Source organism: Anomaloglossus baeobatrachus, chromosome 6 (assembly GCF_048569485.1).
Source record: "Anomaloglossus baeobatrachus isolate aAnoBae1 chromosome 6, aAnoBae1.hap1, whole genome shotgun sequence".
Lineage (NCBI taxonomy): Eukaryota > Metazoa > Chordata > Amphibia > Anura > Aromobatidae > Anomaloglossus > Anomaloglossus baeobatrachus.
The window spans coordinates 517,982,092-518,001,360 of record NC_134358.1 but is presented as its reverse complement, the minus strand read 5'-3'; the positions used below and the strand labels follow the sequence as shown (position 1 = coordinate 518,001,360).

Here is a 19,269-nt window from a genome sequence, read left to right as displayed (position 1 = left end):
CATTCCCCAGCAAAACCTATGGCAAAAAAAATTAGCTGTGCGCACACTGCGTTTTTTCCTTAAGAAAATTCTTTCAGTAGATTTTCTTAAGAAAAAGAATGAGCATGTTACTTCTTTTCTGCAGCTAACTGCGTTATGTGCCATATATAATTGGCACAATAATGCAGGGAGCAACCAGTGGTAAAAACGCACCAAAAACGCACCGAAAACGCAGCAAAAACGCAGGTGCGTTTTTGGTGCGTTTTTTTAACACAGGTGCACTCTTAAGAAATTTCTTAAGAAAAATCATTTTTCTAGTGTGAACATAGCCTTACTGTGTACAGTACCTTTCATTGAAGCACTACCCCTTACAGTGTACAGTACCTTCCATTGTGGCACTAAGCCTTACAGTGTACAGCACCTTCCATTGTGGCACTAACCCTTACTGTGTACAGTACCTTCCATTGTGGCACCACCCCTTACAATGTACAGTACCTTTCATAGAGGCACCACCCATTACAGAGTATAGAACCTTTCATTGATTCATTGCTCTTTACAGTATCTTTTATTGAGGCACCAGCCCCTACAGTACCTTTCCTTCAGGCAGCACCCATTGCAATGCACAATGCCTTTCATTGAGGCATCACTCGATACAGTGTACAGTACCTTTTGTTGAGGCACCAAGTCTTACAGCACAACTGTACCATATAATGTCCAAATAAAAGGGATACAGTGCCCATATAATACTGCCCAATTAAAATATTAGGAATGCTAGCAGAACCAAAAACAACTTGCTTGCTAAAGGCTTGAGCATGAAGTGTAAAATGTAGAATCCGAGTAATGCCGGCGTCACACGGTACGATCTATCGTGAGATTGCACAAGCGATCGCACCCGCCCCCATCGTTTGTACGTCATGGGCAATTAGTTGCCCGTGGCGCACAAAGTCGTTTACCCCCGTCACACGTACTTATCTGCTGAGCAACCTCGCTGTGGGCGGCGAACATCCTCTTCCTGAAGGGGGAGGGACATTCGGCGTCACAGTGACGTCGCACAGCAGCCGGCCAATAGAAGCGGAGGGGCGGAGATGAGCGGGACGTAACATCCCGCCGACCTCCTTTCTTCTGCATTACTGACGGGACGCAGGTAAGCTGTGGTAGTCGTTCCCGCGGTGTCACACGGAGCGACGTGTGCTGCCTCGGGAACAATGAACAACCGGCGCGCAGAAGGAGGACCGACATTTTGAAAATGAACGACGTGTCAACGAGCAACGATAAGGTGAGTATTATTGCTCGTTCACAGTCGTTCAGTGGTGTCACACGGTACGATATGTCTAACGATGCTGGATGTGCGTCATTAACGACGTGACCTCGACGACATATCGCCCGATATATCGTACTGTGTGACGCCGGCATTAATGTGTGCCTGGACAATTGAAGAAACTGGTATTCCTCAAAATACGGCCGGCACGCTGGCAAAAACAAATAATCTGGGTGACTGGAAGGATTCAAGTCCCAAGTAAGTCCCACTAAGTAGCACAGATGAGCAGATAAGATGCACTTAGTTTATTGCTACATCAGCTTTTTAGCAGAAAATATCACAGGTTTCAAAGCTCCAACGTTATATTCCTATCACAGACAATGGTCACGGCCTCTTTGGTAATCTTACAACATGTGGAAGCCGAGCTGATTAGCTTCATCAACATCAACTCAACTTTCATAAACTGCAATTTTACCAAACACGACATGACAAAGGTCCAGGACAGAAGTGACAGCTTGGATTTTTGAAAGCTAATAATGATAAGTTACTAATAAAGGGAATCTGTCAGCAGATTTCATATCTCAAACTATTTACATGAACATTTGGTTCTTTAAAAAAAAAAAGTTCAGCAATACCTTTGAATGGTCAATTCTTTCCTCCATTACTGAGAAAATCAGTGTTTGAATTGATTTGCAAATGAGGGTGTAGATCTGAAGCCTCTGTCGCTCCGGCTCCATTCACTGTCCAGTTTTCCTGCCTCTTGCTTCAAGCGGATTTTCTCAGCAATGTAGGAATGGACTAGTCATATAAAAGTATTGCTGGACTTGACTTTGAAAGAGCTACAATCCTGCCGACGGGTTCTCTTTAAAAAGTTGATGAGACAATAAACAGTCTCCTTCAAACTGGAGAACCTTGGATCTTGTCTACTACTATAAAGTAATGCAAAATGTGAACTGCCAATAAAGACAAGTCATGTGTCCTCTGCAACAGGCCAGACATGGCAAAAGCCAGCTATGTATGTATGCATGTATATATTTATATAATATATTTATTTATCTCTAACATTAGGATTGACTTCCCTTACCCAACATCCCAAGATGCACAAGAATTCTACGGTCTCGGACAACATCAGCACGTCCTCCCTGAATTCTTCAGTACATCGGACCACGGGAGAACACTATTCTTCTTAAGGAGACTTTGCAAGCCAGTCTGGCTGCCAGTAAGGGGACTTATAGCTGCCCCGCCCCGCGTGGCAGCTATAAGTCCCCTTACTGGCAGCCAGACTGGCTTGCAAAGTGTCCTTCAGGAGAATAGTGTTTCCCCGTGGTCCCCACAAAGCTTCTCATGAGCCAGATCAGACACCCCATACTTTGCACTGACGAGGGGCAAGCACCCTGAAACACCGTGTCTGCAAATTGGGATTGTGATCTGGCATATATATCCTAAGTCATTTGCAAAGGATTGCTAAAAATCCACATTTGACTTTTAGGATCGCTACTTCCAATAGGTGGCGCTGCGTTAGAGTTTGTCTCCATTCCTGGAGAGACAACTTCAGTACATCTGCAGACCCTTAAGAGGATATGTGATGGATGTGGACCTATCTATAATATAAGCCCTCCTGACAATGAGCCATTTGCAGGGACTCCCAGCAATAAGCAGTAATCTGCAGAGCAACCAGGCAGCAAGAATTCAAAATTTTCCTACAGTGCCACTCAGGGCTGTGGAGTCGGTAAGCCAAACCTTCGACTCCGACTCCTCAAATTCTCTTGCACCGACTCCGGCTCCGGCTCCGGCTCCGACTCCTACATATATTGCTTAGTTAGGTGAAAAATTTATTGTAGTACATGAATATGTGTATGTGAACATCAGACATTTAATAATTTTTATGATACGATAATCAAGATATTTGGATAGAACATAAAATATATTTATTGGAATACAACTTTAGAACACAAAAAACTGTAATAAATTGTAAATATGTAATACACTATGTAATATACAGTAGATTACATATATATCTTGTGTGTGTATATACACTGTGTGTGTATATATATATATATATATATATATATATTACATATTTACAATTTATTAGTTTTTTGTGTTCTAAAGTTGTATTCCAATAAATATTTTATGTTCTATCCAAATATCTTGATTATTGTATCATAAAAACAATTAAATGTCTGATGTTCACATTGTACTACAATAAATTTTTCACTTAAATATAAGCATTATACTAAATGTTATTATTTAGTAAAATATTCAGCACATTCTGCATTGCACTCCTGTCCCCAATTTATTATATATTTTAAGAGTCGGAGTCGGTGCATTTTATACCGACTCCGACTCCACCAAAATGAGCTCCGACTCAGACTCAGACTCAGACTCAGACTCAGACTCAGACTCAGACTCAGACTCAGACTCAGACTCAGACTCAGACTCAGACTCAGACTCAGACTCAGACTCAGACTCAGACTCAGACTCAGACTCAGACTCAGACTCAGACTCAGACTCAGACTCCACAGCCCTGGGCCACTTCAGGATAAATCAAATATTGCAAACCGCCCACTGACATCAATGGATTGTTCATGTAATGAATGGACATGCTGGGTCATCCAGATTACGAGCAGCTGCTTTTTGCGCTGTCTTTTCGATAGAGGGTCTTAATTGGGGTTTTCCACTAGCTTAAAACAGATGAAAATGTATTTTCGCATTTTCTAAACAATTAAAATTCACATGAGATACCGCAATCTGAAGAGTGAATTTAGCATGAAAGTGTAAATGAACATTTAGAATTTACCCAACCATAGCAATTCACGTGAGCGCTAAATGTAGCAATCATGCCCTCAAAGTACAAGACATTGTGCTTCCAGTTCTGAATTGAATTAGATATAAAAGATGCATATGTAAGTTACTCTGATTAAAAGGGAACCAATCAGCAAAAAAAAAAAAAACAAAACCCAAAACATTTACTGCTATAGCGCTAATCTGGTGGTAAATGTCATTTTAATTACATGTGGCTTATTGGTTGTAAGGCTGCAGGGGTAAGATGAACTTATATCCTCCCTGCAGCCGCTCGCTTCTAGTCATCTGAGTGGTGCAGGGGCTGTAAGGCCCAGTGCCCATGCTGTGTAGTTTTGCCGCAAATTTCAGAAATCTGCAGCAAAATCTGGAAGTCCAGTGTGAAGCCAGCAAAGTCTATGAGAATTCAGAAGTTCTGTGCCCATGTTGCTTATTTTTCCCTTGCGTATTTGGTGCAGAAAAAAAGAAATCTGCACCAAATACGCAAGGGAAAAATACTCAACGTGGGTACAGCACTTCTGAATTCTCATAGACTTTGCTGGCTTCACAATGGACATGCCGATTTATCTGCAGATTTCTGAAAATCTGAGTCAAAATCCACGTCAAAATACGCAGCGTGGGCACAGGGCCTAACAGTCACCACTCCCTACACAGTGCGCACGCTTTAATCACTCCCCGTCACATTAAGGCTATGTGTCCACGGTAGAATGTACCTGCAGATTTTTCTGCATGAAACTCCTTGACTTTCACGGCAAATCCGCACCTTTTTTTTTGCCGCGGATTTACCGCGGAATTGCCGTGGATTTTGATGCGGATTTTTTTTTTCCCAATTCTATAGCCAAAATCCACACCAAAATCCGCAACAATAATTGACATGCTGCAGATTTTTCCGGATCAAAATCCGCGGCAAATCTGCAGCATGGACACAGCATTTCCAAAATGCCATTGAAATGGCTTGGAAGTGCCGCTGCTGCAGATTTTCGGTAAATCCGCGGCAAATACGCGGCAAAATCCGCAGCGTGGGCACATAGCCTAATTGATAGCTTGCAGTTCAGGCTGCAGCACATGCTGCAGAGATCTGTCGGTCAAGGAGCAGGGAAAAAGATTACAGCATGATTATTGTGTAGTGATTGATGACTGTTCATTGCCCAGCACTGCACCGATGAATGGAATTGAGTGGCTGCAGGGAGAATATAACTTCATGTTCTCACTGCAGCCACACTTCCAAAAAAACCCCCAAAATGGTATAAACTTGCAGATCATGAGAATTGGCTGTAGGTGCATACTGTTAAGTCCCAAGAATACAAAAAAGGATTTCAGAGTTCAGGCTAAACAAATTGTTATTTGGCAAAGGATATAGAAAGGGAGGGTATTTTTGGCTGGATTAAAACAGATAAGAAAGCAGATGGCAGGAAAGTGACAGAATAAAGCCGAAGATCTTGGTTATTTTGCCAAGTACTTGGTTATCCTTCTACAGCAGATTATAAATCTGGGAAGTATTACTGCTCTGCCAGATAGAATAATATTACAGAAATGTGGGGCCCATTACATAAAAATGAATAAGCCCATTAGACTTGCTAAAACCAGAAAAAAAATCATTTGATGAGAGGATTGTACACATATAGCAAGCGACCATAACCTCGGGATACAAGCAAACCCATGTCCCTGATTTGCAGGTCAACAATGGTTTTCTTATTAGTAAATGACCGTTGATTGTAATGTTCAGAAATGATCATTTCTACATCAATGATATTTATTAACTAAATTGCAATATACCCTTGCTCTGCAATTTCCAAAATCGCCATGGAATTGAGCAGAAAAATCCCCCTCTATAGTCACAGCAGGGCCCTGTTCTTGAGAGGAGTTGGATCCCACAGAGAAAACCTAATATCCTACTCTCTATTGACATTACCTGTCAAGGAAGAGTAAAGGCCCAGTCACACACAACGACTTACCAGCGATCCCGACAACGATACGACCTGATAAGGATCTCAGGTAAGTCGCTGGGAGGTCGCTGGTGAGATTTCACACAGTCAGACCTTACCAACGACGCAGTAACGATCAGCGACCTGTATAACTATCTCGGCGGTGGTGGGACCCTGTTAGGAGGTCATTGGTAGGCGTCAAACACAGCGAAGCATCCTACCCAGCAGGACATCGCCTTTGAAGAAAATGGTCCGTACCATTTGGTAACGACCGGCGATCTCACAGCAGGGGCCTGATCGCTGGTAGGTGTCACACATAACGAGATCGCTGGCGAGATCATTGCAACGTCACAAAAACTGTGACTCAGCAACGGTCTCGTTAGCGATCTCCTTGTATATGACGGGGCCTTTAGGATTCCCTCCAGACATATCAGATGGGGTTCCTAGTTCCCTTCTACAAATAAGAGACGAGAGCAGCTATCATGCAGTGGAGCCAGTCTGTCCTTGCACTACGTTTTTTCCCGAAAATAAGGCAGTGTCTTAGGCTACATGTGCACTCTGCGTTTTCTGCTGCGTTTTTGGCTGCAGTTTTATTGTCAGAACTTTCTGACATTTGACTTCCCAGCAAAGTCTATGGGAGGTCAGATTTGCTGTGCACACACTGCAGTTTATTTGTCAGCGTTTTATTTGTCAAAAGTTTGTGACAAAAAAAATGCAGCATGTTCATTCTTCCTGCGTTTTTGTCATTTGTCACAAAAACGCAGCAAAAACGCATGTTGTGAAAAACACACCAAAAATGCACCTACAATTACAAACGTTTTTTGTGCCATTTCCAGGCTCTCTCTGACAAGGTGCAGTTTTGGCTGCAGTTTGTGCACACAAAAAGATCAGCGTGTGCATGTAGCCTTATATTATTTTTTACTCCAAAAGCTGCGTGAATGGCTTATGTCCGTGGGATGTCTAATATTTTGTATTGGTGTCAGTGATTGGGCTGCCTGTTAATGAAAATAAATATTCACACCTACCCCACTCCACCCCACATAATCCAGCACACTCCTCTGCTGTCATCAGTGATTAGAACTTGTGTTAAAGAAATAATGAATATTCACCCCATTCCACCGCCCACCCCTCTGTGCCAGGTGTCAGTGAGTCATTCAGACTGTCATAGTACTGCCCGAGGATCGCAGGGCAATACTGGCCTTGGCAGTTGGCTTTCCTGACCCGAGCGTCTCATTGTGTATCTCTATGCAGCGGTCACGCTCAAGTGAGGAGAGCCGACTACCAATGTGAGTATTGCATTGCGATCCTCTTGCAGTAATATGACAGTCTCAGTGAATCACTGGCACAGAGGGGTGGGCGGGAAAGGGGGTGAATATTCATTATTTCATTAAGGCTAGTTTCACACTTGGGTTGAACGGCATCCGTTGCATTGCGTTGTGTGACGATGCAACGGATGCGTTGCATATAATGGCACAACGGATACAATGGATCGTACAAAACAACGGAAAGCTTTATTTTTTTTTTATTTTTTACAGTTTTACCGGCAGCAGACTATTGTGAACGATCAGCTGATCACCCGGCGGCCGGGCGCTAAGCTGAGCGCTCTCACATGCCGGCTGCTGGGCGCTAAGCTGAGCGCTCTCACATGCTGGCGGCCGGGCGCTCAGCTGCCGAGAGACAAAATAAAGTTTCTGTGATTTAAAAAAAAAAAAAAAAAAAAAAAAAAAAAAGAAGATGAGCATGCGCAGTGAAAAATAGAGGATTCCGCCGCTCAAAAAACGTTACATGCTGCGTTCCTTCTGCCCGGCGGAAGCAACGCATCGGCCAGCGGAAGCAACTCAGGTACTTTTGGCACAATCCGTCATCCATACAAGTCTATGGGATACAGCGGATAACGTTAACGGATTCCGCTGTTTTACAAAAGGGCAGATTGTAACAGAAGGAAATTAACGCAAGTGTGAAAGTACCCCGACACAAGTTCCAATCACTGACTTCATCAGAGGGGCTTACAGCAACGTACACTAATAAAAGTTACATATTCAGAAAGGGCTCCCAAGCCCTATTTCAGGATACTATTAGTATGATGATCTACAACTAGGGATAATTTTTGGAGTAGGGCTTACATTTTAAGCTTACTCCATAAGGGCAAAAATCCTATTTGCGGGGTAGGTCTTATTTTGGGGGAAACGTACTTAGATAATCACTTCAATGGCCACTGGAGTGCTGCAGATGAATTGAGTTGCTGACGACAGATGACAAACCACAGATTTTGGCTACATTTGAAAAGTAAAGTCTGTGATAAGGTAACGGCGTAGGGTGTCCTACAATTATCACTGGAGATATGTAAGGTGACCTGAAATGACATTAATAGGTGCTTTCCGAAAATGCATGATTCTGATCTGAACATCACCGCGTCCACTACAATCAGTGCTGACAACCACAGCGGGTAAGAGTATTATTACAAAAAAAGGATCTAATGGTGGACGCTCTAAAACTAATACTTTTGTATTATTGACCACTTTACAGACGCAGAAGATAAAGTGAATTAAAATATTTAAGGAAATCAACAAAAAGGTTTACTAGCCCGGGCTTTCCTTTTCATCCTCTTGACATGCCTGTATAGTTCAGTAAGGGTCTCCTGTCTAAAATGGGCATTTTTCCAACAGTGGTAAAAGGCATACAGAAGAACGTATGATTATGTGTCCATTAAAGCATCCACAAAAAGCTATGTGTGGCTAGCCGACCATTTGCGGGCTATTTAGATTTGAAGTAGCTTGGTGCCAATTTCATGTCAATCAAAGAGCCCGGAGATAGAACAGCAGAAAAAAAAATAAGGTTTTGCAGGAGTCTTGTATGTTTTTGGAAGGGATAAGAGTCTAGAGAAAAAATTTCACATTATCGTGAGCAGCCCGTGATGGGACATCATATGGTTACTTGTGTATGACACAACATATTAATAACTGAGGGTGCATTTAGAAAAGCGGATCACGACTGTCACGCTACTGCCCATCGGCTATATAGAAGTCGGTCGTTTCATGGCCCACTGAGACCGATCAGAATTCAAGGTGCACACAACAATGATTCTTTGCGTACAGAAAAGCATTAGTCTTGGCAGCACAACACCTGTTAAAACAGGGCAATGTGCTGCCGAGAATGTTGACTTGAAGGCCGGAAAGAAAAAGCCAATCACATTTTGCTTGTTCCTCTGCCAATTTCCAGCATGTTTACACAAGCCGATAATTGGTAAACAAGCGTTCCAAATTAAATTTTTGGCACATTTAAATCTGCCTTAAAAACTGATGCAGATATGCAAATGCCATCTTATCAAGTAATCAACTCTTGTCTTGGTCATCTCCAAGAGCTGGTTAGACACAAGTCTCTGGTAAGATGAAGAAAATCAGTACAAGAAAACCAAAAAGTTCTTGGAACTTTAGTCTTCTTCAGTAACAAGCAACACATCCTGCCCTATTGTTGGCTTAAAGAGGACCAACCACTAGGATTTTCTTACATAAACTAAAGCCAGTACTATATTGGAGCTATCATGCTGTTTCTATACATACCTTTAGTTGCGAGGTCAGATATATACTTTCTGAAATATAGGCAAGTAAAGTTTGTGACATGCACTGTTATTTGATGAGATGTGCATTGGAATATGTAATAGGTGGGTTGGGTTTTGCTAGTTATATCCGCCCCTGCTTGCCTGTCCTTCCTCCCCCTGTCTCTGTTAATACAGTGGGAGGAAGGACAGGGCGGAGGTACAGGCAGTCAGGCAGGGGCGGGAATAACAAAACCCGACCCACCTATTAGATATTCTGTTGCACCTCTCATCAAATAACAGTGCATTGCACAAACTTTAATTGCCTATATTTCAGAAAGTATACATCCGATCTCACAACTAAAGATATGTTTGAAATCAGCATGATAGCGCCAGTATAGCACTGGCTTTAGCTTATATAGGAAAATCCTGGTGGTTGGTCCTCTTTAAGATGCCAGTCTGATGTGTAGACTGCTAGCCTAAGCCAATGATGGGCAGGACATGATGATTGTTACGATGATGTGGATAAAGACTTAAGGTGGTGTCACACACAGCGACAACGACAACGCTGCTAAGTCGCCATTTTCTGTGATGTAGCAACGACCTCAACTTCTTCGTCGCTGTGTGTGACACATATCGATCAGACCCCTGCTGCGAAATCGCTGCTCGCTCCTGAATATTCCAGGTCATTTTTTGATCGTGGCTATTCCGCTGCGCCATGATGATAAGCTCAGCATCCTTGTGTTTGACACCGCAGCAGCGACGGTCGCAACGACGCTGAAGGCAGTGACGTAGGACTGAAGGCAGGACAAGGGCGTGTTTTTGCGGTGTATTTTGCAACGCCCCTACGACTCCGATTGGTGATTACAACAGAGTTCCGATTGGGTACCTTGCCGAAGGCGTTACAGTGATTTCATGCTTTAAGTTCCATTCTTTGTTCCACGTAGTAGATTCAAACTGCGTGTTGAAAAAGGTCAGGTAGAATGAATGAAAGCACTACTGCGTCTTCCTTTGGCATGGTCACCCATTCAGGCGCTGCTGTAGTGATCAACAATCGGAATAGAGGGGCGTGAAAAAAGGTAACACAAAGGCGCTGTAACGATCACCAATCGGAACAGAGGGGCGTGAAAAGAGGCAACGCAAAACATGTCTAGGGGTAAACACCACGCCTCTATCAAGGTCTGAGTCGTCACATAGCGACGCGTGTGACACCGCACAATGACCGTCGAGGACGCTATGATCGCTGCTCCGTCGCTGCTTAAAATTACATGTTTGACAGCTAACTAGCGATCATCTAAGGTCGCTGTTACGTCACAGGAAATGGTGACGTAACAGCGATGTCGTTGTCGCTGTCGTGTGTGAACCCAGCTTTAGGTTTTAAGGATTTTCCTTTCAGGATCTACACCATAGCCGTGTTCTTTCAAATCATCTACAGTACAAAGGCAAAAGTCCGGTAGAAGGCCTGTTATGATGATTACTAGATAGCTGCTAAAGTTTGTCAGACCATATATATTTTATTAATTTATTCACTCCCTTCTATGAAGAATAAGAGGGATGGCACAATGTAGTCTTCTTAAAAACCCCCATGAAACTAGAATTGACATTTTCCGGGCAATATATATTTGCTGTAACAGTGCTGATGCCTTATGTGTACACAGTTGATTTGTAGGTAATGATATACAACCCAATGTTTTCAACAGTTCGAGGTGAGGGTTAATTCTTTAATAATTTTCTCTCTATTATTTTAGTTTGCTTTTTTATACACATCAAAAAGAAACAAAAAAAAAAAGTATAAGCCATGGAACACAGAGATATATCATGATATTTCACGTTTGTCAGACTCCGGTCTAATCTACCCTTTCAGGATGAAGCCAAAGCTTTGAAAAGATGAGTTTCAGGTTAACCCTAGGGCTCGATTTAACATTTTGCAACTTTCCAATTAAACATGGCTAAGAGCAAACAAATTGCAGAGTTTTTTTTTTTTCCTTTTTCATTGTGTTTAAGACTATGTTAAGCAAAAAGGATCCCCCGTGCCCAGTATAAAATTTGGCATGTGTTGGTGATCTGAAGTCAAACTTTAAGATTACAAAGCAGAATGTCGACAACGCTCCTAATTAGGTCAACTAGAAAGACTTGTAGTAAAGTCAATTTCTGCAGAAGGCATCTTCTAATAGGAAAAAAAGGCTACCAGTAATATCTCCTTTTTTTTACAGCAGGAACTAATTTAGGGCTAGTCAACATATCCCAGCAATTTCTTTGTAGTAAAAAAAAAAAAACACTTAAATATCAAAGGGCTAAGGCAAGAAATCAATGGAGAAGCTTGCAGACTAAGAAGACAACACACAATGAAATGCCATTACAACACCCACAAACTGACTGCTATAATTTGTGATATTTTTATCTGCACAGTGATTTAGGATTGGTCCAAAAAGAAGCGATAAAATCCTTTTATATCCACTGCCCAAAACTGCGAAAGGGATACCAAAGAAAATGAATTATCACAAATAAAAAAAAATAAAATCAGGATCAGTACACATATTCAAACTGTTGACATGAATATTAATAATAAAAAAAAAAACAACCAAACAGTTGTCAGCTTAACTGTGTAGACTGGGACAGAGTGAGCAGAGGATTTGATGCCAACTAATTTAAAATTGGTCTAAAAAGAGATAAAATCCTTTTATATCCACTGCCCAAACTTGCGAAAGGGATGCTAAAGAGAATGAATTATCACAAATAATAAAAAAAAAATAAAATCAGGATCAGCACACATTCACAAACTGTTGACATGAATAATAAAAAAAAACAAAAAAAAAAAAAAAAACAAACTAAAAAAAAACTTGTCACCTTAACTGTGTAGACTGGGACAGAGTGAGCAGAGGATTTGATGCCAACTCATAGTAGATAGGTATACAAAGCTTTGTTTGCATTCCCTCTGTCACTCATTCCCTGTTGGAGGGTACAGGGCCTTATCTCTTCCTAAAAACTATCTAGTTTATGAAAAGAAAAATGGATGATACGTTTCCTATAACGTAATGCATCGAACCATCATGTACATAGACTATTAATGGACATAAAGACTTTTCATATATAAAATACTTTATTTTAGCTCAATTAAAATTATGTATAAGACTTGCCTAGTTACAAAAGATAGATTGCACTACTCATAACATACTCTAAAAAAAAAAAACAAGAAAAAAAAAACAAAAAACCAGACACCGGTAACGGACCATCCACAATAAAATGTTAGACAAAGAATTCACAGTAAAGGAGGCATTGATTCCTATCTGGTGCCTACCTGTCTACAGGTGGAGGCTTTGAGCTCCTCGGTTTCTTTACTTGAGCATACAATGCTTCCATTTGCTTGTTATCTCTAGGGCTCTGGGGTCGGCTGTTCATATTCAGAGTACCCCCGCTTGCAACTGTGTCATAATGGCCTGTGCTGGCATAGGCGGGATCTTCTGCCCCTCCATAGTTCTTTGAGTATTCTTGGATTTCGGCATAGTCCTTTTCTCTGGCTTGTCTTTCACGAAGCTCCCGTGTTTTTGCCTGAATCCTGCAGAGATTAAACATAAATTGTGAGAATTTATTCCCAGAAATCATGTCTTTGCCACAAATATAGGGAAGGAAAGGGGGGACATAATGACAGAGAGCGGTTACAGGTTACATCATCAGTTGCTTTATAGTGAAGGACAAGATGAGAGTTTTCATAAAAAGTAAGGCTAGGTTTCATATATCAATTGTGTCCGGCCGTTTGAGGACTTAGTTGGATGCACAACTAATGACAAAGTTGTGTATTTTGTGCACAGCTTCGGTGTCCATATATAGATCCAAACTACAGTACGTACTACATTTTTCGATTCGGCTTGAGGACCAGTATGGCACTGCCAGATTTCTATGACAGATCAAACTATAGAGTTAGTTGTAACTTGGTGCTGGGTGAGATCCAAACTTTTGGTCTCCTGTATGCAACAAAATTGTATATACGGTATTGTGTTGGATGTTAAAAATAAAATGTCTTATAAGACTTATGGTAAAAGTGGATAATAAAAAAATGAAGAATGAGTAAAGTATGCAAAGTGGAGATATCACAGTAAACAGGTTGCGCTTGTGAGAATGAAGAAGCCTGGGTAGTAGAAGTGAAGTGTTTATTAATACCAATATGTTACGTCACTATTCTCAAAATAAATAAAAACAACCATTGAAAAAGAATACACCTTCAGTCTAGCCCCGGTTTCAACCATGAGATCCAGTTCACTTCCATCATAGTAAAAAAAGTTGTCACTTTCACACTTGCGAATTTTGGCCAGTCTTATACAACACTATTTTTAGGCCAATACTAGGAACAAAGTATAATAAAACCAGTATCCCATATGCCATGTTTTGGACATACTCTTGGTACAGGTTTACAAATTAACACAAGGACCTGCCTAAAATCCTGCCATGTAAGCAAAGCTTAAGGAGACCTTATTATAACAAAGTGTCATGCCCAGGTAACTGGATGAGGCGGAAGTGTTTCCACTGGTCCAAGGTACGGTTCTCTGACAAGGAAGAGTGGACATGGGCGGCCACCGAGTCTTCACTACTACTACCGGAGGTGGTAGCAGGTACACATGCTGATAAGTGTCCGCCAAGAGGCAGCACCGGGGTTCCCGATACCTCAGCAGCTGGTGCCACAGGACGAAGACCAGGAACCAGAGCAGATGAGGCAGAGGCTGGTGCGGTCTGGGACTGGCCGGTAGTAGTGGTAACAGGTAGGCGGTAGATGCTTGCAGGAACTGAAGGAAACCAGATGGAAACAGACCGGAACACGGGCACTAGTACACGGACACAGAGAAAGAGTCACAGACCTACACAGAGGACGAGGTAGCACAGGGGATCTGACAACTAGCATGAGCAGACTAGCTATGGAGACATATTTAACAGGCATCTCCCAATGGGGGAGGATACCTTATTTGCACTGTGCCCAATGGCGTGAACTGGGAGGCACTTCTGAGTAAAGTCGCGCTGGCCCTTTAAGAAAAGGAAAAACAGTGCGGCCACGTCCAAAGTGCGCATGCACGGTCCTCGGGAGCCAGAAGACAGAGCAGTCAGCGAGGGCAGTGGGGAAATGGTGGCGCCCCTGACACAGGGAGCAGGGGTGCCGAATGGAGGACATTAGGAACCCGGGTGCCACGGGGTCGGGCAGAGGCAACAGCGGAAGTGAGTCGGGGAGAGCGTCAGCACTCCTGGGCTGAGAGTGCCGACAGCGTAACAAAGTTTATTTTATGAAGCACAAAAATGATATAATGATTAGAATATATATAATATGATATGTGGGAGTGGATAGGGAGTGGGTCACAAATGCGAAAAAGATACCCAGGGGTATGGAATTTTTTTCATTTTTAACCAATAGGAATAATACAATCCGTTTTTTTCCTTGCACTATCTGGAATTCTGACTGGATAAATGTCGATTTGACCACATTGTTTTGGGACATCATCAGGTTTGTGGCCAATTCATGAAATGAAAAATAGTAAAAGAAAACTATTTTGCAGGTTATATGTCCACCTTAAATTCCTCTAGGTCACCTTCTTTCAAATAACATTCTCCTATATCATATAGGTACTATGAGGTCTTTATCTCAGATGCATCTTTTTAAACAAATATTTACACAAGTATAATTGTTTATTTGCCCATTATTTTAAGCTATAGGAAGTTATACGTATATGTATATTACTCTAGCACGGATAGGTGGATACTCAGAGCCAGGTAAACAATGCTCAACAAAATTAGCCACATAAGCCTTTATCTGAGATAATTTACTAAAGTTTCCATTAACCAAAACAGTGAAACCGATTTCCCGATTCCATCCTCAGTGTATGAAAATAGCGACAAAAAAGAGGACAATGTCCTCCAAAAATTAAGTATTACTCACAGCAAGTTGGGCTGCAGTGTGTACATCGCCCAGGCCAAAAGCTAATGCTCTACCAGGATACAGCTAAACCCCCACTAATGTGGAAGCGTCACAGGTGCAGGAGAAGCAGATCACACACACACCTCCATGGAATGGAGGAGGGCGATTGCTAGATGATAAAACTGCACACTAGTGGCTTGCATAGAGCGCTGTTCACATGCAGATGGCACAGTCACAAACCCGCAGCCTATTAGGTGACGCCCTTCTATTAGATCACGCGGGCTGCCAAGCCGTACCCCACTGTGTATCATGCACGGACAGACACTCTTCAATGCAAGGCCCAACAGAAAGGGGCCTGGCTGTATCCTGTACAAACAAAAAAATATGAGGTTTTGGAGGACATTGTCCTATTTTTGTTGCTATTTTTATATTTAGTGTAGGGACCTACAGACATGAGGTCCCGTGACGAGGGTGTAGGCTTACGTTTTATGGCCATAAATACCAACAAAAACCTCATATTTTTTTGTTTGTACAGGATACAGCCAGGCCCCTTTCTGTTGGACCTTGCATTGTAGAGTGTCTGTCCGTGCATGATACACAGTGGGGTACGGCTTGGCAGCCCGCCTGATCTAATAGTATGGGCGTCACCTAATAGGCTGCGGGTTTGTGACTGTGCCATCTGCATGTGAACAACGCTCTATGCAAGCCACTAGTGTGCAGTTTTATCATCTAGCATTCGCCTCCCCTCCATTCCATGGAGGTGTGTGTGTGATCTGCTTCTCCTGCACCTGTGACGCTTCCACATTAGTGGGGGTTTAGCTGTATCCTGGTAGAGCATTAGCTTTTGGCCTGGGCGATGTACATCCTCAGTGTATGGAAAGGAATTTACGAGTGTTTTTGATTTTTCAACTCAAAATTGTAGCAAAACCAAGACAAGGGGTCTTCAAAATTTAGAAGACAAAAAAAAATAAATAAATAGTCGTTCACAACAAGAACATTTTTGCCTTTGCAGCTTGTATGAAATGCTTCCAGGGAATGATAAGACTATCCCCAGCAGTGGGCTTCGCGGAGCACTACGACGGCTTTCAGCACATTTTCCGATGGTATATTTTTAAACTGGAGAAATGAGCAGCGGAGGTGGTTTCTTCCGCACTCGCTAAGCCGCTGTTCCAGATACACTACTTACTGTAAGCTATGCATTTTAAATGCACACATATGCCTTCAAAAGAAAGTTGAGAAATGTCAAGCCTGACGGATAGTGATTACACAATATACACAGGTGCCAGTCTGATGGACCATTACAGTGTGCTGCCGGGCTGCTGCCTCTCCAGAAAGCCCTGGCAATTAGGCGAGCTGCTGAGGAAGCAGGCTCACATATTCAGCGCCGCACTCCAACCAGACGGTATTTTGACAGCCTTCTCTCTGCACTTCCACATTTCACTGCACATTTCAATCCACCGCAAACCTATAAGGCAACATTTACATTAATGGGAGGAGGGGAGCTAAAGAAAAGATCTGCGAACCAAGAAAATATGATACAAACTAAACTGTGGTGACGGAAGGATAATGCAAAAATACAAATCATGAGCTTATCAATACAATACATGACTTTCCCACATTAGAGTCATCTGGAAGGTCTGGCCTTGCTTTGCTTTCATCTCCTCTGATCTTTGATAATGGATTGGTCATCCGCTCATGCCTCAGGCAGCGGTGTACAGCACAGCAATGTACAGCATGGCTGTTCTGCTCCGGAGCGCCATTGCATAGCGTCATGACTCCATTTGCAGAACGCTGTGAAGCACATAACATGGATACAGACACTGAGCATACGCAGGTGGGCTCACACAGCATTGTAGTCACTGGTCCATGACTCCGACGGCACTGACGTGTGAAGCTCTGGACACCGGGTCCAGGCATTGGCGCAGACTAGGCCACTGGCCGTAATGATGCAGAGTGAGTCACTGTGTGCGCTTTTTGGACATAATTTTCGGCGGGCTCCAAGACTCCGTCAGCTTCAAACGTAAGATTCCCATTTTTCATGCCTTTAGCTGCAAATCCCAACCACTGGCCATATACACTGATTTGAGTCGGCTGCGTCTTTGTGTCCACCTCAAATAGGCAAGTATGACTGACAATTATGTTCAACTGTGCCTCCGTCTGCATCAGTACATCCAGCGCAAACAACCAAATCCAGTTGTCAACACCTTTAGTGTCACAGCTGACAGATAGTCATGTGCTTTCTGGCAATAGAAGGTCACAGCGTTTGGCTGGGTAAAATGCTCCCTGACTTTCTATTGTTCCTGCTGTTACTGGGTAAATTTCCTACTGGATTTTCATCTCTTCCACTTTAAGGGCTCATGCGAACATTGCGTAATTGCATGCATTTACGCTGCGTATAGCACTGCAGCGTAAATGCATGCGTCCTGCGTCCCCTGCACAATCTAAAGATTGTGCATGAGACGTGCGCACAATGATTTTATGAACGCAGCGATTTGAGTGCTAAAATTTTGACCCAAATCCATGCGTTCATAAAATGAGCATGTCAATTATTTGTGCGTTCTGGATGAAGCTCCCACTCTGTCTATGGTGGGGGCAGCAGCAAGAGCGCATGAAATTGTTTCTTTTTTTAACAAAAAAAAAACTGCATTCATTATGCAGTCTTTCTGCAGTGATTTGACGTGCATATGTGCTGTCAAATCGCTGCAGAAATTTCAGCATTTACGTGTGTATAAGCCCTAAGACCCAGCAGCGCCCTCCTACCATGAAGCTGCTGATTATCAGTATGCTCCATGTGTTTAAATACTCACATTTTCCATGGACTCGTGCTGGTGATTATTCAGTTAATTCAAGCTCTGGTTGCAAGCAGGTGGCTTGCTCTCATCTGTGGTATCATGGTTGAAACTCTGCTGAACTTCTACCTGTGTCATCTGTGGATACGTAATTCATGTACTTTCCCACTGTGTGTCCTCCTTGTGTTTTCTCTAGTGTTTGACGAAGAGCTCATCCCACCCTTTCCCTATTTAGGGTCCAGCACTAGGGATACCTAGGGTCAGATATCCGACTTGGCACATAGGTGCGGAACCTATCTAGGGTGGTCTGGGACATTAGGGAAGAGCAATAGGTTTGGCCAGGGGTCACCATCTCCCCCTTCCGCCATTCCCTTGGTACGTCAACACACCTAGCGTGATATTCAGGTATAAGCCCCGTCAGAGCCACTGACTGTAGTCTAAAATGGTACTTGAATATATCCTGTTGTATTTGCAGTTTTTTCCTGATGAAGGAGATAGTTCAACACTGAAATGCATAGATTAGTAAAACTACTCATTTGTTCAACACCATCATCATTGGATATCTTGTTGACCGGCAGCACATCAGATTTATCGGTATATCCCTTTCTAATATTGCCTTATATAAACATAGCCTAACCCTCAGTCTTTCTCTGCTGACATATGATGAAGGGTTACCCAGTCTTCATTGCATGTGTCTTAGTCAGGACAACCCGGATTATTCAGTTTCTCCTCCCAAATTCTTTGCTTTTTTCAAGTTTGGTATTTACTGGGATTCAAACTCACAAAATGTAACATGGCAGGAAGGAGCATTAAAAGGAACCTGTCACCACTTTTTTGGCGTATAAGCTGCGGCCACCACCACCGGGCTCTTATATACAGTATTCTAACATGCTGTATATAAGAGCCCAGGCCGCTGTGAGAACATAAAAAACACTTTATAATAATACTTACCTAACGGTCGCGCAGTGGGTTTACTTGGCGTCTCCGTTGTACAACACCGCCTCTTTCGGCCATCTTTGTGTTCCTTCTTCTCTAGCCGCGGTGCATGACGGGACCGACGTCATCCTCAGTCGCTGGTATTCAGG

At 42.7% G+C, this 19,269-nt stretch overlaps 1 protein-coding gene across 1 annotated transcript in view; it reads right to left on the bottom strand.

The window, feature by feature from the left end:
- PARD3 (par-3 family cell polarity regulator) overlaps positions 1-19,269 on the bottom strand; it is an 807,488-nt gene that overhangs the window by 157,537 nt on the left and 630,682 nt on the right. The window contains 1 exon segment of the mRNA XM_075315482.1: positions 12,798-13,055. Coding sequence (XP_075171597.1) covers positions 12,798-13,055 — 258 coding nt within the window.